At 46.5% G+C, this 22,964-nt stretch overlaps 1 protein-coding gene across 18 annotated transcripts in view; it reads right to left on the bottom strand.

The window, feature by feature from the left end:
- Positions 1-22,964, bottom strand: part of Camk2g (calcium/calmodulin dependent protein kinase II gamma) — a 59,263-nt gene that overhangs the window by 3,291 nt on the left and 33,008 nt on the right. For 2 of the 18 annotated variants that reach the window (XM_008836549.2, XM_029565108.1), the window contains 9 exons: positions 22,317-22,379; positions 20,312-20,355; positions 10,531-10,563; positions 8,472-8,540; positions 7,272-7,316; positions 5,443-5,491; positions 4,108-4,221; positions 2,007-2,082; positions 1,350-1,444 (listed from right to left, as the gene is read on the bottom strand). In XM_008836549.2, coding sequence (XP_008834771.1) covers positions 1,350-1,444; positions 2,007-2,082; positions 4,108-4,221; positions 5,443-5,491; positions 7,272-7,316; positions 8,472-8,540; positions 10,531-10,563; positions 20,312-20,355; positions 22,317-22,379 — 588 coding nt within the window. Of the gene's footprint in view, positions 1-1,341; positions 1,445-2,006; positions 2,083-4,107; positions 4,222-5,442; positions 5,492-7,271; positions 7,317-8,471; positions 8,541-10,530; positions 10,564-20,311; positions 20,356-22,316; positions 22,380-22,964 lie in introns of all 18 variants that reach the window. The other 16 variants (XM_029565110.1, XM_008836551.2, XM_008836555.3 and 13 more) reach the window with 16 other exon arrangements.

Here is a 22,964-nt window from a genome sequence, read left to right as displayed (position 1 = left end):
TTTTTGGTCTTTTTGAGACAGGGTCTCCCTGTAGCCCCAGCTGGCCTGGAACTCACTATGTAGACCAGGCTGGCCTTGAACTCAGAGAGATCCGCCTGCCTCTGCCTCCCAAGTGCTGGGACTAAAGGCGTGTGCCACCACGCCCGGCTGCCATCAGCTGTATTTCTTCGCTGACATTATTTTCATTATAAGAAGGAAATAGACTCAAGGAGATGAAGTAATTTGTCCAAATCAAATACTTAAACTCAGGACCATGTGGCTCTAATAAAAGCCTGAGGGTTAGGCTGATGTTTAGATTTCATAAGCTTGTTTTGTCCCTCGCTAAGGCTGAACAGAAAAATCACGAATGGAAAACATTCAATATCAATTTGTGACTTAAAAAGAAAAGGCACCAAAAGTTAAAATCCCTAAAGCACCCAGCTCAGGATATCCCCTGAGCTCCCAAGGTCCTCTGGTTTTGGAAAAGCAAAGGAAGTTTGACTGCCATTATCAGCATAAACTGTGGATATGCTGATGCTATCATTCCAAGTCACACTTCAGTCCATTCCAGTGTTACACAGAGGCTGCATGAGATCTTCCTTAGAACTAATATAAATTCTGCTTCTGGCTAACAGAATTTCTTAGACAGTTGAGGGATTACATGGGCAGCTAAGATACAGAGGAGGTGGAAGTCAGTAGGGAAAATAGCCACAAAATCAACACTCAAGGCAGAAAAAGAGAGGCCCAAGATTAAGTGGGCAAGAGGAGGGAAAAATGAGGAAAGAGGGTCTCAGAGAGTGGAGAAAGAAACGGCATGGAGTGATGATTCAGGTCTTTATCCCTTGGGACTTTCAGGAAGTATTCAGACTATAGACGTTCTCCCCCATCCACAACTCATGGCTCCCTCAATGTCAGGGCATTCTAGCCACAATTTCTGACCTCACAAATCACAACCAATGTTCTGTTACTTGCTTACACATTCTTATCTTGGTTTTAATTTCCTCTTATGAAACCTGCAGACAGAGCCTTTCATTACTGTTTGCTGAGATCCTCTCAACCTAATCTTGAAGGGTTTTACAGCCTGTCTTGGAGACAGGTGATGCGTAAAGAAATACAGTGACCCTAACTGTGACGACCAACACTGCTGTGTCTCAGCTCCAGGATGAGTGGGCACTTGGCTTTGGAGCAGTGCCAGTTTAAGACCAGTGGGGCACAAGACCAGCAGGGTACAAGGAGGCAAGCTTATAGAGCAGGATGCAGCAGGAAGGGCAGATAAGAAGAAAATAGGCAACTGGGTGAGGTGGGCAGGGGACAGAGGCAAAGGGGTAAAGGGGCAGGCAGGAGTATATCAGCAGCACGAACCCACTCACGATTCTCAAAGTAAAACTTATGGAAATCCATCCCCTCCACGAGGTTACCAAGGGCCTCAGGTTCAAAGGAAGTGAGGCCTGGATCACAAATTTTCCTGCAGAGAGAAAAAAATAAATAAAATAATCTCTGTCCTGTTACAGGTTAGCTGTTGACTGCAGCTGACAACATAACTAAACTCTTCAAGGTTTGCCCACCAAGACACTCAGATCCTGTTCAGTATCAGGATCACAGGGCAGGCTCGGTCACAGGGAATCCACCTGGAAGGAATTCTAGCCTAGGGGCTTCGGGTCCTGCCTACTCTTCCCCCAGGGTCCCAGATGTTTTTTTTTTTTGGAAACAGAGGTGACCTTAAGGGACAACTAGTATATTTTGGGCTATAGGGATGGCTCAGTGGTTAAGAGCTCTGACTGCTCTTGCAGAGGACCTGGGTTTGATTCCCAACACTCACATGGTGGCTAACAACCATCCGTAAATCCAGTTCCAGGGGAATTTGACGTTCTCTTCTGACTCTGTGGGCACTGCATGTCATGGGTGCACTTATATACATGCAGACAATACACTCATACACATGAAAAAATAAAGTAATAAAATATTTAAAAAAGTATACTTAAAAAAAAAAAAGAGACATCTCAAGGCAATGGGTCTTCTTTACTCACGTGTAGGCCTCAAAATCTCCATTGTTGATGGCTTCGATCAGCTGTTCTGTGATCTTAATGATCTCCTGTTTTCGCACTGTGGGGAAGAAAATAATCCACCAATTTACCTGCTGGGCAACCTCTCAAGAGACAAGAGAGCCCTCCTCAGTCCTTTAGGGAGTCCCTTGTGATCTCCTGGTCAAAGATATCATTCTTTTCTGACTTTAAGGCTCTTTGCAGGAGGAGTGAGCCCACCCTTCTCTCCATCCCCTTTGGCATCTCAGAGACAAGGACCAACTCCTTTCTGAGCCCACTCATTAGTTATGGATCTGTGGCTTTTGCCACTTTCTCCAACAACCAGGCTACAGAAAACATCTCGTTTTTAACAGCTGAGGAGCCTGTAATATCATGAACCCTTTAGTCAGAGTCCATGCATCCCATCCCTCGTGGGCTCATCCTCTCTGAGAAGCAACTGATATGGCTGTTTCCAGACTCTAACCATTTAACTTCTCTCACCAGAAGGGGCTCTGTCAGATCTCAGTTATTACCCCACTTGTAGCCCTTATTTGGTGGTCCAGCACCTAGCCCAGGGCACCCTCATGACAGAATCTGCCTAGAGATGAAGGCTCCAAAAAGGTGAAGAGAATGCTAGGATGGAAGTTTGACTCTCCACTGCTTATCTCTTCCACGGCGCTTTTCTGACATAAGGGTCTTGGAACTGTAAAAACCCCTAACAGCTCTCACCAGAGAGATGGCTCCATTTACCCTGGACAAGCTTGAGAAAAACTAGAAATCTATGCCAGCTCTCATGCCAGGATATGTCTCTACAGAAATCCAAGAGATAACTGAGAGGCAAGTGGAGTTGGCACCCTCCTTTCCTAACCTATTCCAAGCCAAGAGACAGCTGGTGACATCCTGCTCTCAGGGGCAGCTCACTTACAGACAAGAGACACTATTAGCAAGGGGTGTCACTAGAGTAAGGATGAGCTTAGACTACATTTAGACTAATGCTGATTGTAATCGGAGCCCCAGGCCAGGCCAGGCCTTCCTTGACAGGAGCAAGAGGCAGCAAGACAGACAAATGGGAGCATTTGAACAGTACCAGCATGACATAGCTGGGCCAGGATAGCCAAAGGGAACTATTTGGGAGGAAGAACAGCCAGGAGGGAACTCCCGTGACTGCCACTGGGTAGGCAGTGCTGAGAGGGCAAGCAGAGGGTTAGGGGAACCCACAAGCTCTATTCCCTTTCTGAAGAAGCAAGTAGGTATGTCCACACAACAACAACAACCCTCCCCTTCAAGTCCAATCAAATCTATTTTGAGGATACGACTGGAGCCCTGTGGGTGATGAGGACTGGGGTTAGAAACTCTCTAAGGATAGGCAGTAGGAGGCAAAGAGAGGCATCTTTTTAACACAGAACTTCCAACAAAAATATGAACTTCCAATAACCCTGCCAAGGACTATATGGATACCTACTCTTACATATTTACTTTTCATAATGCTTGAGGTGTGTGTCTCCCCCTCCTCCAACTTTACTGATGATCTGGGAAGCTAAGATACTTCACCAACTTTTGAAGGAAACATAGCTGGGATTCTTTTTTTCCGTTTTTAAGATAGGGTTTTACTTTGTAGTCCAGGCTGCCCTTGAACTAGAGATCCTTTAGCCTCAGCCTCTTAAGTGCTGGAATTAACAGTTGTGCACCACCACACCTGGCTAGCATACTAAGATTTAAAGTCTGGTCTGTCTCATCCAAAAGCCATGCCTTAGGAAACACTAAACCCTCAACACTGTGGTTCTCAGCTGTTATGATGCACCATGGCCCCTACTCCCACCCTCAAAGACCTGACTTCTGAAAAAGGCCTGCTATACATCCCAGTGGCTTTCTGCTCCCCATTTCCATACCACGTTCTTCCACCCACTCTTCTGGAACTTCTTTGGAAACTCAGAGCCCTGCCTGATATTAACAATGCCTCCAGAAGTTCCCCCACCCTTGGCAGAGGCAACACCCCTGAGCTAACAGGAGGAGCTGGGCTAGGCTGACAGCCCTGGTGGGGGGATTTTTAGGGGGCTTCAGGATAAGCCAGGGAGTTGGAAGCCAGATGTGCCTCCCTCACACTTACTGGCTGAGGAGCAGAGAGAAGGCTGGGGCTGCATGCCTGCAGAGGGGGCTGTTCTGTCCCGGGAGCTCCGTCCTTCAGGCATCGAGCTGCCATTCCCAGTGCGGAGCGGGGCAGCTAGCCAGCCAGGGCAGGGCAGGGCAAGGCAGAGCAGCCAAAACAAACAGAACAAGGCAGGTGAGCGAGCAAGCCGGACAGGACCCGAGCCCATGGCACTGCAGAGCCAGGGCAAGGGGGGCGCCTGGGACTGCTGTGGACACTGGACCACATCCCACTCCGCTGCTTCTGCCTGAGAGAAGGCGCAGACCTGGGATCATGGCTTCCAAAGGAGCCTTAAAACAGCCTGTACAAGGACCCCTGCTCCCAGAGAAGATATTCAAGGGAGCTATGCCAGGAGACCAAGAGCCCAGCAGTGAACGTTCCTCCTACTCTGTCAGCATCAAACTGATCTGACCCCTGGCAGTACTATTCTTATTACCTTATATGAATATGCTTTCGATGTTTTTGGTTCCCAAAGATTTGGTGTATTGCCCATGGGTGTGCTCTCAGTGCTGTCCTACGTCCTATCTTTTCTGATGGCCTGGCTGAAGGTCACTCACTGAAAGTAAAGGAAGCAATTCCAGGCCAACTCAAAGAGCAGGAAGAGACTCCCACTGGTCTGGCCTCCATACTTCCTATAGTCACTGGCACTCTGGCCAGCCCCAAGTTTATGCTGGTGGTCCTCAAAGGCCTGCAAAGACAGCTGAGTATAGCTTCACACACCAGATCAGTTCTGATTCTATCATACATGGCCAGAACTCAGGACGAGAGTGGCCAACTTGTCCCAGTGAGTCCAAGGCTGTTCTAGTTTTGTTGTTTTATGGTACTGAGACTGAACCCAAGGCCTTGCACATCCAAGGCAAGTGTTCTACCACTGATCTATATCTCTGCCCCTTGTCCCAATTTTAAAACTATATCCTGAGAACTGCCTTGGTCCTGGGAAAGTCAAGAAGACTGGTTACCCTACTTCTGCAGGGACCCAAGATGTCCCTGTATTAAGATGGTTGCATCATTATCAACAACGGGAATAGTTTTCTGAGCCCTGAACTTGGGAATAGCTAATTTAGCTACTCTAGACTTGGGTTAAAAATGAGAGGCCTCTTGCCCACCCTAGCAACACCGGGGATGGGGTGTAGGGGGGTCTATATCTCAATATATGGAGAGCAGCTTTTATGTCAAGCCCTTCTGTGGTATAAAGAAAAATAATCCGTGTCTGGGGACAAAAGGGCAGATACCCCAACAGAGCCGAGGCACCTGGGCTCAGGTGGGGTCCCTTCCCCTCCAAGGGCCAGCACCAACCTTTGAGGTCTTCATCTTCTGTAGTGGTGTTGCAGCTCTCTGTAGAGCCCTATGGGCCAAAAAGACACACATATAATCAGCCCTTGGAATGTTGGAGAAGCAAAAACAAAAGCAGAGTGTGGGTTCTTACAAGAGGTGCTAAGAGGAACTGAAGCCTCCCCCTTCACCCTTGCTCTGTAACTTAGAACACTCTGGGGTCCCAATGCCCTAGGCTTCAGTAAATGGCACAATCTACCTCGTCTCTCAGACTAAAGTTTAGAGTCATCCTTGATTCTTCTCTTTCTCTTATATCCCCATCAGCCAATCTAAAATAAAACGCAGCATTGTAACTTCAGAACAAATCCCATGTCTCACTTTTCTTCAAATGCACAGCTACAAACCACAAGCTACCAATGTCTCATCCCTGAGTCACACCCTCAGCTTCCAGGTCTCCTTATCGCCACTCTTGCCTTCTCCTTCAAGCTTTTTCCTATAATGTGGTCACAGTGATCTTATGAAATAAATTAGATTTTATTTTTCCCCTGCTACCAACTACTGCTAGCCTCTCGTTGCTGGTGGAATAAACGTAAAGCACACTGCAAAGCCTGCCTGCTTCTCCAACTTTCTAACCCCTCTGGCCTGTTGTCTACGCTCAGTCCTGCTTGGTCCTTCCAGCCCTTTCCCAGGGTCAAGCCTCTGCAGGTACACAAGCCACTATGCTTGGCGGTCTGCCTGTCTGGCTCCTTCCCGCTGCTGTTTCACTTCTAGCTCAGATATCCCCTCCTGAGAGGCCATTCCTTGACCACTTAATTAAAGGCCTTGTTCACTCTTTACTTTGCGCCACTTTCTTCACAGCACTTATCACTACTGGATTTTATTTTATTTGATTACTGGTTATCCACTCCCTCCACTCTCAAGGAAAAGAAATTTGTTTTGTCATCTCTGTAAAGCAGAGCTATGAATGGTTGGGCTTGATATGCATTTACTAATGTTGGTGAAAATACAGGGTGTGGGGGGCGTATGGTGCGTGCATGTGTGTATGTTCACATGTGTGTGGGTACATGTGTATGGGTATGTGTCTATACGTCAATTGAACCCCGAGTTTGTCAATTCAGTTATACCGCTGGTTTGCCAGCTTGCCCCGACATCCTGTTTCTACCTCTCAAGAAGTGTGTTGGCATTCTTGGTGGCCCACCAGGCCCACCTGGCTCTTACATAGGTTCTTGTGATCTAAACTGCAGTCTTCATGCTTGGTTGGCAAGTGCATTACCCACCAAGTCATCTCTCAAGCCCTAGCTTGCTTTTGTTTTTTTCTAAAAATGATTTATTTATTTTTATTCATACAAGTGTTTTGATTGTATGTTTACTGGTATGTATGTAGTGCCTGAGAAGGCTGGAAGGGCATGACAGAGCTGCCATGTGGGTGCTGGGAATTGAGCCTGGGACCTCTAGAAGAACAGCAAGTGCTCTTTGCCCTTGAGCTACCTCTCCAGCCCCATTGTTTTGTCTTTTTTTTTTTTTCTTCCTAACATTCTTACTTAAACTTCTTAACTCATGAAGGAAAATTCTATTATTATCCCTAGTTTACAAATGAGAAAGCTGAATGCCTTAAGTGACTTGCTCAGAGATTGGAAGCCAAGATGTGTACCACAGCAATCTGACTGTAAAGCTTGGGCTCAGAATTAGTATGTTTCATTCTCAGAATGGAACAACTGACAGGCCCACATTACCTCCAGCCTGGCCTCCATAAACATTGCTGCTTGGGATACAGCCTGTGGGTGGCATCCACAGAACTTACAGACCCTGGTACCTGGACCCTCTTGGTTCTTACTCAGGGGCCACTCACTCACCTTGATCCCATCTGTAGCATTGTGCACTACGGTGGTTTGTGGCTCCTGTGAGAGAAGATTAAAAATTACTTTCCTGATTTGGGGACTCTGGCTCTTCTCTTCCCCTTCCCCTAGTACCCTCAGAGCCCCTAAGATGAACCCCATGATGGCCTGCTCACCAGCCATCTCTATAAGACAAAATATCCTGGCTCAACAAGGGTCCCAGAGAGCTAAGAAGCCCTGGATTTAGTTGACAGCACTGGCTGGTAAGAAGTCTGGTAGAAGCCGGTGCCTGGGAAGCCAAGAGGACAAGGGACTCTGCCTTCAAACCTTGTTGGTTCTGAGGCTTCTCTCTGCATCGGGGCCCCATATGGTTTAAGTACAGGAGAGGTGCTGTGGGACTCAGGAGACAGGCCAGGCCCTGCCAACATCTCATCAAGGGGTGCTCAGGGGAAGCAGAATGATAAAAAGTTTCCCAGAAAGACCCAGGATACTCCTTCAGCAAACCAAGCTCAGGGAGTTGCTGACTTCACCCACCTTCTGCCTTCCCCTGATGGCTGTATGGTGCCACAGCAGACAGCACCAAGGTCTAGGGGAAGTGGAAGGCATGGCAGGCACAATCACTCCTCCCTTTCTTCCCACCTTGCTAATTCTCTAGTTAGCCACAACTAGCAGAGAGTTCTGTGACACAAAATACCTGCTGGAAGAGCCCAGAGAGAACTAAAACAGAAGGGCTCTCCAGGATGCTAGTAACCTCAGCACTGTTCAGAGGTGAGGGATCGTCCTGTTCTTAACTATGCAAAGGAGAGGCTGAGGCAGGTTCTACAAGGAGGCCTCTAAGAACTAATGAGCAGGTACCAAGAGCTCTCCTACCATCTCCTTGTTTAAGCAACTCAACTTCCCTACCCCCATGGTGGACCCACTGGGGGTGCCAGCCTGGGGCTGGAAGGCTTAGCTGAGAGCCCTAATCACTTTTCCCCCAAACAGTGAAAGATACAGGAACAGTGGTTCTGCCATGCAGGATGGAGCGTCACCAAGCGGGAGAATGAAGGACAAGGAGCCTACGGGGCAGCACAGAGAACAGCCTGCTCTATGGGAATCCAAAAAAATGACAAAAGCTGAGGAATTCTAGGGAAGGGGGGAGGGCAAGAAGAGAAAGAGGGGAGGAGGAGGAGGCAGCCAGGGGCAGAGGCAGAGTAGCTGTAGTCAGGACTGAGGTACCATGGCCGTCTGCAAGGGCGCGGGCTCTTGGGCTGGGCTTACGAGACTGTTTTTGTTGTTGCTCTGTGGCTGAGACAAGAAAACAGATGGTTTAGTTCCTCTAGACTCACCAAAGTTGCTCAGATTTGACTCCCAGACCTCCCTTGTCCCCTGGTCTGGCCCAGAGGTGCTAGGCCTGAGGTGGCCACTGTTAACACTATACAATGTGAGCAATGGTTGGAGAGATGATCAGAGGAAGGGAGTATTTGGAGAACCCAGAGACCTTGCTCTGGAAGCATCATCACTGTGGGACTAGCCAAAGACTTGTTTTAAAGCATCTCTCCAGAAATATCCTCTTATTCCAGGTGCCATGTCATTGTGCAATCACACCAGATGCAAAGAAATTCAGGATCTTCTTCCCATAGACCAGGTGGAAAAGATGGTGATTAGAAAGCGGAACAGAATTCTGACACTCTGGCTCCCATTACCCTTCCAACCTGGTGCCTGCACTTCTTCCCCCTTAAAATATCAGCTTGAAGCCTGATGTGGGAGGAGGAGGAAGAGGAGCAAGAATACCTGACCTCGGAGGTAACATCCAGAGAGAAAAGGGGTAGAATTCAACTTTGGATATAAAAGGTAGCCGCAGATCTCAGGGGACAAGACTATGCGCTTCATCTTCCACCTGACAAATCTTAGACTTGATCAGCTGGAAGTGAGGGCAGAGATCCAAGGAGGAGCACACAAATCTCACTGGAAGCTGTGCCTGTAGTCCCAGAACTCAGCTCCCAGGAAATAAGCTGCCCAGCAAGCCAATATTCCTAATGGGAATACAATCACCAGGGATATTTGCCTGCCTTTCAAAATATTAGAGTGGTATAGACAGGAAAGAGTGGGGACAGGCTGGAGAGGAAGGAGGCCGATCTCGAGTACAGGGAACCACATCAATGCTCTCTGCCTTTTTTGAGTCCCTAAGTGGTACGACTCAGTCTCACTGGGTGTCCCAGTGGAATCACAGCCAGGAAAGAACAGTGTGACCCCTATGAGTTCTTCACAGGCACCAAGACAAATGAAGATATACTGACAGAATGTTTCTCTTCCCTTTTAGGATATACACAGAAGGCATTCAGACTCCCCAGTGGAGGCCTCATGGACCAGAGCTGGAGCCGTCCATCCCCAGCTTGTAGTCAGCAGCCACTCTCCAAATCAGGCCTAGGCATGGAATCTTGAGCCAATATGAAAATGACACTGAACTCTGTAGTGGTCTCCTAAAATCCTATCAGCTGTTCTCTTCTGTGCCCACCATGAAAGAGCAGAGAGTAGAGCTCTCCTAGCTCAGCTACTGATACTACCTCCCTGTCTACAAAGCCGAGCTGACATTAAGACCTTCCAAGGGGACAAGGACTCCAGGGTAGCTATTAAACCTGCCTTATCTGCAGAGTGCTGAGCTGACACTCAAGCGGCCACACCTCTGGTTTTAATGGATGGTTTCATAATGACTTAGGCTGCTCTGTGTCCCTTGAGGGGAAGAAAAAAAAAAAAAAAAAGCATTAACTTCAGTCTTTCAGTATAGCTGTTCCCTCTGAGGGCTGGGTGGGCAGGCTACCACCCTGGGCCTGGTAGGAAAATAGGATTTTCACAGGTGAAAAGGCAGTAGATCAAGGTTCAGAGTCAGGAGCCTAACCGTGTAGCTGCCTCCTGGATGTCAGCCCTTACAAAGCAGCTGATCGTATCTGGTGAACAGGCCTCTTCCTGAGTGACAAAAAGCGAGGGTCTCTCTCCCTGTGCCTGCCACCTGGTCCCAAGTCCCTATCGGCTCTACTTCCTGCCCTGGGCTGCTAGAGGCCACCCAACCTCCACAGCAAGGACTGCCACACCACACCTTCCAATGCCCACTTCTGAGATCACTGGGTGACCTTGGGCAATGGCCCCCGCCTGGCAGGACAGGCCACACCTGCCCACACAGCACAGACATGCAGTGAGAATGAATGAAGCACACGCACATGGCAGAATGGGTCTGTGTGGCTGGCAGGCGGGCACAGGCAGCATGGAGTGGGCAGATGGGTGGGCAGGCAAGGCTCACCATTAGGTGCACGCTGGAACTCGACTTCCTTTTCTGGACACACCATAGCGAAGGGGAAAGAGGAGGTAAGAAGCAGAAAGACATTGTGGGTTAGTGCACCAGCGTGAGCTCTGCATCAGGGGAGAAGATGGGGAGGAGACCCAGAGCACAGACCAAGAGGCACACACACCCCTCTAGCCCCTGGAGACCTCTTCTGTCAGGTTCACAAACATAGATTTAGTGTATTCTCATTTTTAGTGAAGCCTCAGCCTTGCTCAGACAAAGCTTAAGGAAATTAAGACACGTGTATATGGGTAAGTAACATCTAGCTGCTGAAAAATCACAGGTTTGGGTCGATAGGACTGGGGCACCTACAGGGATATCTATGTTTGCTCACTGATACATCTGTCTGAAATGCCAGTGAATGGTGACCAGATAATCTCAAAAGCTACTATAGAACGTCTTTAGTTTTAATAACATTTGACTTCTGAACTCAGATTTCAATACAGCCCTTGAACTGTCTTTCAGAAAAAGATGCTGAATGTTTAAATTACCTTATGGTTAAAATTTGACATCCCATTCTTTGTCAGAATGGCCATGCGTTTAAAGGAATTAAATATTCACGTTTTGTAATTACTGGAAATGGAAACATAGGAGTGCTGACAAGAGTGTAATAGTCAAAGCTGTAGAGATGGAGGCCACAGCAAATGCTGGAAGTCCTAACTCCTCAGCCTCCACTAGATGCTCACAGGCTTTATGGTCAATGTGAAACAGGAACATTAAAGTGAAGAGGACAGAGTGCATTGAAAATAACACCTCAGAAGATTAAGAGGTAAAGAAATTATGACTTTTATAATTAGCTCATGGGGAGACAAGAGTCCCCTTGGAGTATGTCTGCGTGTTGTTTGACTTCTGGACACTCACTTAATGACATCAGTTACCAAGGGTTGTTCTGGGCATAGTACACACACTGAGAAATGGTTTCTGTCCTCATGGGACTGACATTCTGCTTTAAAAGACAAGTTTAGGAAGGGGGTACAAATATCTTAAAGGTTAAGAAGGTAATGGGGGTGTGGGGGTGAGTATGTGTAATGTATGAAAATGTCACAATGAAAACCACTATTGTGTATAATTCATGTTAATAAAAAACATTTAGCCAGGCGTGGTGGCGCATGCCTTTAATTCCAGTACTCAGGAGGCAGAGGCAGGCGGAGCTCTGTGAATTCAAGGCCAGCCTGGTCTACATAGCAAGTTCCAGGCCAGCTGGGGCTACATGGAGACCCTGTCTCAAAAAAGACAAAAACAAACAAACAAACAAAAAAACCATTTAAAAGTAAATAAATAAATAGGGGCTGGAGAGATGGCTCTGAGATTAATAAGAGAGCTTGCTGCTCTTGCAGGACTGGAGCAGCGTTCCCAGCACCCATGTCTGGGAGCTCTCAACGGCCTATTACTCCAGTTCCAGGGATCTAACACCTTCCTCTGACTTCCACAGGCACCCACACACATGCAGCATATACACACATATACATAAAGTATTAAAAAGCAAATCGTAGCCCATAATTCGGATTTGAATGAAAGGAAAAGAAAAACCCAAGATAAGCTTCTTTTGTACCAGTTTGGTTTTTGTTTGTTCTTTTTTGATAGGGTCTTGCTGTACAGGCTGGCCTCAAATTTACGATCCTCCTGCCTTAACCTCCCAAGTAGTTGGATTACAGGCATGTGCCATCGCACTGGAATTTGTATTAGCCTCTTTGTTTTTGGAGGACTTCAAGTAGCTCAGGCTGCCTTTGACTATGCTGGATAATCAGAAGAATGACTCTTAACTCCTGATCCCCTTGCTTTTACCACCTATGTACATGACCATGCCCAGCCTGCATTAGCCTCTTGAATATGCTCAAATATGAGATTTGGTTTTCAAAATTATCCCTCAAAGAGGGAGCTGTCTTTTATTCATGTCTATCGTATCTATGTCTATCTAGATATCCACCTACTTATATGTCTACCTTCCTACTTAACTTTCTTTTTCCTTTACCCAAATAGTGCTGTTTGTTGCTGGGGTTTTTTTGGGGGGGGGTCCTTTTTGAGACAGGGTCTCCCTAGTGTTGATGCTTTGAAGGAAGGTCCATTACAGTATCTGCCTTTGTTAAGTTCCTCAGTGCCTAACAAAACGCCTTACAGTGCCTCACAAAACACCTTGCAGTTAACACTAGACCAACAAATATATGCTGAGTTGATCGGGTCTGCTGAAGGTGACTTCTCCCTAGGCTATAGTGGAGCACAAGTTTTTAACTTGCACTCAATTGGGTTGCTGAGAAGGAGGACAAGCATTTAGTTACCAGGCCCAGTCTTGGTTCTGGTGATTTTCAGTGGCTGAATGTCAATGGCTATTACAAGTTGCTTTTACCTGAACCTTGCCTTAAAACAGAGGCTTCCAGCTAGCTGCCCCTGAGATATGTTCCCAGCTTTCTCCTAGCTGGCTCTGTTCTTCCTAAACAGTTCTGCAGGGAAACCCAAGATCACCCTTTTCCACTCCAAGGCCGTATCCTGGTGCCCATCTTTCCGTTTCTCCCTCCAACTTTTCAGAGCTGGATTCTTCCTCAACCAGAACACTGCAGCATTGTTTAAATGCCAGATCACTTTCAAAGGCCCATGTTTCACTTTTGTACTTTTGTTTAAAAATTGCAAGTTTTATAATTTCAAGTTTTATAATGGAAAAAGGTTCAAGCTTCTTTTCCACATTTAATGAAAACAAAAGTTCAGACAGTACTTAACTATAACTTTTCCTTTTTTTCTGCTTCTTTTTTTTTTTTTTTTTCTGGAGCTAAGGACCGAATCCAGGGCCTTGTGTTTGCTAGGCAAGCGCTCTACCACTAAGCTAAATCCCAAACCCCCACCCCTCCTTTTTTTTAAAGTTTAGATGCCACTCTGGTCTTACACTAGTGGAATGTCAAGCTGCCTAAGCCTAGAGGCCTCTCAGAATCTGAGTATTTGTGTCTCTCCTTCAGTCTCATTTTTATAAATGAATCTCACCTTTCCACAGACCCTAGGTCACTAGCACTGCCCTTCAAATAAACCTAAACAGAATCTCAAGTCTTCCACATCAAGAGCTTGGGACAGAGCACCTGCTCAAACCAATGCTAGTATTCTGAACATTTTGCCAACAACTCCTAAACAGTGCAAAGGGAACCTTTCTATGGACACTTAGCAAAAGGAATCAAGGAAGAGGGAGTTGGGGAGGGAAGGTGGTTTCTAGAAGAATGTGGAATACTGAAAGCTTGGGACCTTCTGAGCAACTTCCAGGCTTCCCTCACAAGCCAGGTCATCACTGCAACCTTCAAGAGAGCACACAAAGGTCAAACTCCACACATCTTGTTTTGTGTTCTACTTTCCTTAGCCTTTTTATCCAACCATACTATTAACTGCTGTCTACATGTTTCTGAGTAAGACTGACTACAATCATATTACAAATATGGAAAACAAAGGGGGGAATCTGGATTTTTACCCAAATCCTTACTGTTCTTAATTCTTTTCTTATGCAATTAAAAAATATCATGAGCTACAAACCAACACACAAGTTTATGTTTTACTTTAAAAATAGTATTTTCAGTTTTTTAAAATTTCACTTATTTTTATGGGACTGGAGAGATGGCTCAGCGGTTAAGAGCACTGACTGCTCTTGTGGAGGGCCCAGGTTCAATTCCTAGCACCCACATGGCGGCTACGAATCATCCTTAACTCCAGTTCCGGGGAATCCGAAGCCCTCTTCTGACCTCCACAGCATTGCACAACACGGGTGCACTCACTTACATGCTAGCAATACATTCATGCACATAAAATAAAAATATTTTTTGAAAATTTTCACTTAATTTTATTTGTATGAATGTTTTGCCTACATATAAGTGCACTGTGTGCATGCAATGCCTACAGAGGCCAGTAGAGGGTGTCGGGTCTCCTAGAATTGAAGTTATGGACAATTGTTAGCTGTCATGTGGGTGATGGGAAATGAACCTGGTCCTCTGCAAAAGCAGTCAGTATTCTTAACCACTAGGCCTTCTTTCCAGCACCAAATTTTCAGTTTTTTAAAAATTCATGTTTATTTATATAGAAACGGTCTCATGTAGACCAGCTTGGCCTTAAATTCACTGTATAGCTGAGGATAACTCTGAAATCCTAAAGCATTTTGATTTAAAAAAAAACTATTATTTTAAAAATTTTATGTGTATGTGTGTATTGCCTGCATGTAGGTATGTGCACCCATGTCGTACAATGCTCAGAGGACAGAAGAGGCTGTTGGATCCCCTGGAACTGGAGTTATGGACAGTTGTTAGCTGACATGTGGGTGCTGGGATTCAAACCCTGGTCTTCTGCAAGAACAACCAGTGTCTTAACCGCTGAGCCATTGCTCCAGCCCCAGCATTTTGCTTTTTAAAAATATAGTTTATTTATTATTGTTATTTGACATGAGTGTATTGTCTGCATGTATGTAAGTGCATTTGTGCTATGCAATGCCCATGGAGGTCAGAAGAGGCATAGGATCCCTTGGAACTGGAGCTACAGACTGTTGTTAGCTGCCACATAGGTGCTGGGAATCAACTCTGGGTCTTCTGCAAGAGCAGCCAGTGTTCCTAACTGTTGGGTCATCTCTCCAGCCCCACATTTTGACTTTTATTAAACGTATTTTGTTTTACTAATCTTTTTAGTGTATGGTCTAGATGAAAAGTGTGATGAGTACAGAAAAATGTCAACCTGGATGTTAAGAATTTCTGTCACCCACTGACTGAAATTACAATTAACATTCCACAATGGTTTTTCTTTCTTTTTTTCTGTTTCAAAATTATATATTAAGAATCTACAAATATGTAGTATTTTTGAAACCCAATTTAGAAGCTCAAAATATGACTCAGGGGCTAAGAGCACTAGCTGCTCTTGTAGAGGATTTAGGTTCAGTTCCTACACCCACATGGTGGCTAATAATTATCTGTATCTCTAGTTCCAGGGGATCTGACGCCCTCTTCTGGCTTCCACAGGCACTGCATTGACATGGGTGCACTTACATACATGCAGGCAAAGCCCTCATATACATTAAAAAAGTAAGAAAAAAATAAAATTAAAACTCTGTAATTTAGATAACAGTGCATATATATATTTTTAGTGTCCCAGACTTTTCTTTTTGTATGAAACATTATTGTCACTACATAGACATGATGATGAAAAATCTTGTTTGTTTTTTAGACAGGGTCTCACTATACAGCACTAGTTGCCATCAAACTAACAAAGACCTGCCTGCTTCTGCATATCTTGTCTTCTCCAGCCCTGGTTCTTCCTCTATTTCCTCTGGTGAAATCTCTTATTAGTCTCTTAACAACACATAAGTTCCCATTGTTCCTTTTATCAGATCCTTAAATTTCCATGTGCATTGGATTTATGCAAGAGAAAGAACGTATTAAAATTCAATAGTTGATTCCATCTCACACTCCAAGTCTCTGAATTTTAGGTTATTCCCTGCAATCTGTTATTTCATTTTGTGGTGCCAGGGATCAAACCCAGAACCTTATTTATGCTAAGCAAGTACTCTAACACAGTACTCTATACACCTGGTTCTGTAATTAGTTTCTTAGGTTAATGTTATATGATTATACTTGATAGTCATCTTTAGGACTAGTATCTAGAAAGCTTCGAGTCTGTTAGAAACCTGGTTCACAAAGATGGATGTGCTGGTGCACACCTGTAATCTCAGTGCTTGGGAGGTGAAGGCACGAGGAAGAGAATTCAAGGTCACCCTCAGCTACAAAGTTGAGTTCAAGGTTAGCCTGGGCTACATGAAACCCTGCCTCAAAAAGCAAGCAAGCAAATACCCAGAAATCAACCAAACAAATCCATCCTATCCCCTTTAGCTCAGCAGACCCTGCTATATTTTAAATCCCATTCTGTGCTGTCACTCTCTCAGCCATCCAGAAAATACAAAAGTACCCAGAATCATTATGCAGTTTCAAATGTGGGCATCTTCACATGTGTTATCCTCTGCTTGGAATATCCTTCCCCTTCCTCAACATGGCAAAGTCCACCTAGTCCTTCGAACACAGTTCCTAGACTAGACTATGCTCTTTAGGAAGCTTTTCTGACTTGATTTAGAGGCCCATCTCCCTGCCCCCTTTCTGTGTCTTCTGTGCACAGAGACCTTATCAGACTATACCACAACTGGTGGCTGCCCTGTCTCGAGTTCACTATGAGCACCTTCCTGGCTCCTGAGGCACAGAGCAGACATCTAATACCCACCAGATGAGAGGGCAGACTCATGTCCAGTGCTCGATTCTACTCTTCCCTGGGCTACACCAGGTGGTTCCCAGAGACTTTAACAACATCACCAGATAGTCTACCTTTTTCTTAATCTCAATGTAATCAAAGACAAAACTCTTACTACCAGAATGGGCATTTTCTTCATAATCATTCAGAACATTTCTAGCAGAAGCACCACCAATTTGTTCAACAGTCAAGGCTGGAAACCTTGACACTGTCTCTGATGGATATCTCTCTCTGAGACAGTGTTGTTCTACATATGTGCCCTAGCCCGGACCTGACTTTTTGACTTTCCTACTGCAGCCTCCAGAGAGCAGAGATTACAGGAGTGTACCACAGTGCCCAGCCTGTGAATCCTTAAAAATCATCCATACCCAATGTGAGCCTCTTTGGGCACATCTCTAATCAGAGCAGGTATTCCCTGTATCACAGGTACAGCCAGATTAGTTTAGGCAACCTCTATTCTGATTAGTCAGGACCTGTGTCATCTGGTCAAGTATTCTGATTATCACCCTTTCTGTTTCTTACCTTGTTTCTACCTCTAGATTAGAACAAATCCTGACACCTCTGCGCACAGTTCTTCCCCCTCCTCCATCCACCTATGTACATTCAGACAAATCTAGGACTGAACCTAGAGCCTTGTGCCTATTAAGCCTACTCATTACTCTTAGCTTGCTCATTCAGTGGCCTACAGTATTTCCCATAGTCAAACACATAACCCTCTAATTCCATTACTCAATCAGACTAATCTGTTTTTAGTTTTTGCAGTGCTGAGGAATCAAACACAGGAACTTGCTGTACTCTACCAGTGAGCTACAGCCTCAGCCCCACAGCCATGATTTTGACTCCTCCCCACTCCCTTCCCTTTCTCTCTCTCTAGTTTTTTTTTTTTTTTTTTTGAGACAGGGTTTCACTGGATAGCTCTAGCCAGGCTGCAACTCATTATGTAGACCAGGTTGGCCTCAAACTCATAGAAAGTGCCTGACCCTAACCTCTCTCTATATATATTTTTAATATTTTATTATTTTTATTTTATGTGTACGCATGTAATGCCTGCATGTGAGTAAGTGCACCCGTGTCATGCAATGCCTGCAGAGGTCAGAAGAGACTGTCAGATCCCCTGGGACTGGAGTTACAGGCATGCAAGAACAGCCAGTGTTCTTAACTGCTGAGCCATCTCTCCAGCCTCTATATTTTTAATTCATTAAAAAAGATTTGCCAGGCGTGGTGGCGCACGCCTTTAATCCCAGCACTCGGGAGGCAGAGGCAGGCGGATCTCTGTGAGTTCAAGGCCAGCCTGGTCTACACAGTGAGTTCCAGGACAGCTGGGGCTACAGGGAGACCCTGTGTCAAAAAGACAAAAAAAGATTTTTAAGATAGGGTCTTGAAGCCGAGTGTGGTACACCCTTTAATCCCAACACTCAGGAGGCAGAGGCAGGTGGATCTGAGTTCAAGGCCAGCCTGGTCTACATAGTGAGTTCCAGGCCAGCTGGGGCCACAGGGAGGCCCTGTGTCAAAAAGACCAAGAAAAAAGACAGGGCTTGAACCAGGCATGGTAGTATACGCCTTTAATCCCAGCACTCAGGAGGATCTCTCTGAGGCCAACCCCATCTATATAGCAAGTTCCAGGAAAGCTGGGGCTATAGGGAGCCCCTTTTTTTAAAAAAGAAAAACAGGTCTTGCTATATACAGCCCAGGCTAGCCTCAAATGCACTATCTTCCTGCCTTGCCTCCTAAGTACTGGGATAACAGTACCACCATGCCTGCCTGACCTCTCTCTACCATAGATCTGCATTCTAGTTGAACAGAGAACATCAGTATTTAAGAGAATGTATAAAAAATGCTGTTGTTCTTAGATGATAGGAATGGTACTGTCTCACTTTAAAGAAAATACATTTAAGTGTACAAAGTGGAAAAGAGTAAGTTGTTTCTTTCAGTCTTGCCCTCACCTCCAATTCCAAACCCTAGAGGCAATCGCTAACTTGGTTCATCTTCCTACATCCCTTAAACGTTCTCCAGTTATGGAGAAGTAGCAGTGCTTAGCTGTTTTAAGTGCATTCATTCCTCTCTCTGTAAGGACAGATGAAAACATCACAGCCTCTTCTGTAGGCACCTCAGACCCATCACATGCAATGCTAGACCCAATAGGTATGTACTAAGTACTTTTTTTGTCGTTTGTTTTATTTTTTGAGACAGGGTCTCTCTGTAGCCCTGGCTGGCCTGGAACTCACTATGTAGACCAGGTTCACCTTGAGCTGGCCTTGAGCTCACATCTGCCTCTGCCTCCCGAGTGCTGGGATTAAAGGCATGCACCACCATGCCCTGCCTTTACTAAGTACTTTGTAAAGATGGATCAACTTTAGCTTCCTCCCCAGGTGAAGTATTCAAAATCCCTCTCCAACTAAAATTATGCCCCCTTCCCTACTTGGTTCTACTCATTTTGCTCATGCCTAGAGCAAATGGAATACTTCCCACCCACCCACCCCAGATCCATGTCAGCAGGTGTGCACGGAGTCCTTGTGCCTCTCCTAGGGGCCAAAGGGCAGAGAAGCAAGCATGGAAAGAATAAGGGGATGAGGAAGGGGCAGGGGAGGAGAACAGGGCACACAAACAGAACTCAACTGTAGACATAAGATCCTGAGAAAAGATATTTATGCTTCTGTTCTGAAGGTCTAGATTATTTCTTGGTTTGAAATGCTCTGTGGGGTCAGTAGGTGGGTTTCAAGGCAGCATGAATTCCTATCCAGTATCCCAGCCTTGGGACCCTTTCTATCTCCAAAGCATCTATGCACATCCTGTGTTATATGGGTACCCCCAGTCATAGCTCTTCACCTCAGCCAAATCACTACTCCCAGTAGGGCTTTTTATTAGTCTCTCTGGGCCCTCCTTTTCCCCAGATCACATAGGTAACACTCCCTCACCAGACAGGAATGAGCTGTGGCAAACCATGTCCTTCTAAAGGAGTGTGAGGTGCTTTCACTCTATGGCTATCTCACCTCAGTTCTGAAAGTGGTTTACAGATTTGGAAAAACACCAAAAAGATAAGTCATCTCAGGTTCTCAGTGTGGTACCTTGCCTGATTTATTTGATTAAAAGGATTTGTGATTTTTTTTAAAAAGAAAAAAGAAAAAGGCAAAAAAATAAAAATAAAAAAAAAAACAAGAGGGGGAAAGACGAACTGAATGGCCAAATAAACCAGAAACCAGAGACCAGCCTGGTAACGGAGCTGGTGTGTAGAAGTCAGGCTCAGGAACAGCTCGAGGAAGTGGTAGTTTGGATCACTTGCTGAGCATCTTTCCCATCAACCTAAGGCCAGGAGAGACATGTCTCCCTTCTCTCTCAGGCCAATGGAACCTGCTGTTCTAAGCACAAAGGCTTCCAGCTTAAGGCATAACTGCAAGGACAAACTTCTGGGGGAAGGGGAGAACAAGGTGCTTAGTCTCTCCCCGTAACTGCTGGGAGAGAGGCCAATCTCTGGTCAGAGGACTGGAGAGATACCTACCTTGACACCGCCATCTGACTTCTTGTTCAATAGGCTTTTGGCAGCTGTGAAAACAAAGAGAAAAGTCATGTCTTCCTGCATCATAACCGCTCTCCATCCTAAAGTCTGGCAGCCAGATCTGTAAGAGACTGCTGTGCAGACAAGGGGACCAGGGTCCTCCAAAGCCGTGGAAAGAGGCCACTTCAGTAGCTCCTCTGCAGTAGGGGCATCTCGAGGGGGCCAGCACTATGGCACCCTAAGATCTTCTCTGCCATGGAAGAGGGCTCAGCAGAAACAGACACGCTGTGCTTAGGAGGAGAAATCACACTCAGTACTAGACACTCAGTATTAGACCCTCAGTACTCAAGCTGCCTTGGGCACTGGGAGTGCTGCTCTCAACAGCTTCCATCCAGGCCTGGAAGCAGAGCGCCAGGGTGAAAGGGTGAGGGTTCCATTTCTAGACACCACGGAGGTCCTCTGAATGGTCACACTGGAAGGATGCAAGATATCTCTGAAGTGTTCTCAAGAAAATAGTGTCACAGTTCACGAAGGAGACCAGACGTGAGGACAGACAGTCACAGACACAGAAACTAGGACCACCTACAGGAGGGTTTTGCCAAGGGGCTGAAGCCTTCATTGGGCAGGACCTCACCCGGTTTACTGGGTTCTAGCTGTTACCCTTTCCCCACTCTCTGGATCCAGGAGCAAGATGGGCTAGCCCATATAATGAGCTGTCAAATAGATTCTAGGCACGGGGTGATGCTCAAGGCTGGCGACTGGTGAGACCAGAAGGCCACAAGGCTACAGGAAGGCAGCAGAGGGTGGGAGAGGTCTGGGAGGCATAGGGAGATGGAATTAGCTCAACTGGTTGATCTACCTGGATCTATATCTTGGTCCCACCACTGACCTTGAGCAAGTTATTTAACCACTTTGAGTCTCTAATTATTTTATCTATAAAATGGGATAAAACAAAACCTAGGTCACAGGGCAGTGGTGGGGATCCAATGGGACCATGCCTAAAAAGCACTTAGCAGAGTACTTGGCACATAGGAACCATTGATCATTAACCATCACTGTGACCATTGCTCTGTCCTCTGTCCTTCAGGTGGTCTTCCTGTGATGTTTTATCTTTCTCTAGTGAGAATAAGGTTCCTTCCATCATGAGACTCTGTCTCCAAAAAATGGCCTTTATCCCCATCTCCATTTGTGCTGCATTTTGGGTTAAAAATCTTTTTTTAAAAAAATGTTCTTACTAGTAAGTCTGCCCACCTACTGCTCTAATATGCCAGCTGGTTCTCAACTCAGATTGCCCAACAGAATCACTAGGAGAGCTCTGAGAAATGCTTGTGCCTGCCTCTCCCCTCCACTAGTCTGATTCACTTGTCTGAGGTAGAGCCCTGACATCCAGATTTTGTTTTATGAGCTCCCCAATAGCTGGATGTCCTGTTCAGGTGGAGTTGAGAACCTGTTACACACAGGATCTAAAGCATCGCTGTGTTATTTGTTCTCCCCCATCACAGAAGTGAGAAGTAAGGCCAGGAGAGCTGACATGATTTGCTTAGGTAGGGTATGGCAGGGCTAGGAGTCGAGATAAGGGACAGCTGACCCCAAGGATTTTGTACTCAGCTTTTTAGACCTGTGAAGTCCAGATTTTACAATGCTGAATGGCTTTCTCTGTAGGGTCTTATATAGTGCTGCAAAAGTATTGTCTTAGCACTAGCTACCCTGGGCTGTTTGCAGGTCAAGCCCTTGGGCCATCTGGAAGAAAGGCACCTACTGCCCAGGTCCAAGTCCCTAGGCTATTGCCTCCTGAGAGTTGGCAAGCGCCCAGCATGCACGGCTGGTTAGGGGGCTTCATAACATCAATGTGCTTGCAGATGCCAAGTTAGGTGGTCCGTCTGGCATGCCCATCTCAGCCCGCAAGCATGGGACTCGCCTCCCTGGTGAGTGGGCCTGGCATGCTGGCCCTCCTGTTGGGGTGGCAGGGAGCCGAGGCAGGCGGTCGGGGAGGACTCATGCCACGTACCTTGCCCGGCCAGGCCGGCGGCGCTCGCGGCAGGGGAGGCGGGGGCGGAGCTCTGCCTGCCAACTGAGGGGATACAGTCTCTCAGTGCACAGAGCTGCCGCAAAGCCACGGGGGCCAGTCAGCAGCGAGCATGCCCCAGCATGAGGCGTAGGAACTGCTGGCTGCTCACGCACAGCAGGACCCCGGTGGCATGGCCAAGCCAGCCCAGCTGGGGGAGGAGGCACCAGGGGCAGGCTGAGGAGGCAGGGGCAGTCAGCCCTGCAGCAGTCTGGGGACTGAGAGGCTTGGTCAGGATGAAGGGAATACCATGTCTCTGCTTCACAGCAAGGGCTTCAGTCCTTGTCCCATCATCACTTCAGGTAAGAGCCTGACCTGGAGGGAGGCAGGTACCCTTTCTAGGTAACCAAGCTCTGGCTTAAGTGAGCCCATTATTGGAGAGCCTGGAACACGAAGCAGCCCTGTTCCCTTACCAAATTCCGAATAGCAGAGAGGCACTGTGGGAAGGCTCACGTGTGGCCTTTCGGCAGCTATGTTTATAGAGAAGCCCCAGTTCCTCAGAGACACGGGTCTCTCTCCTTGAAGAAGGTAGCAAGAGCTTTGCACGGACTGTATGTCACTGTGCACTGAGAATGAAGGTGCCCAAGAAGG

This window comes from Nannospalax galili, unplaced genomic scaffold (assembly GCF_000622305.1).
Source record: "Nannospalax galili isolate Female #2095 unplaced genomic scaffold, S.galili_v1.0 scaffold1437, whole genome shotgun sequence".
Classification (NCBI taxonomy): domain Eukaryota; kingdom Metazoa; phylum Chordata; class Mammalia; order Rodentia; family Spalacidae; genus Nannospalax; species Nannospalax galili.
Note: the sequence above shows the minus strand (reverse complement) of the source record. Positions and strands in the feature narration are given on the sequence as shown.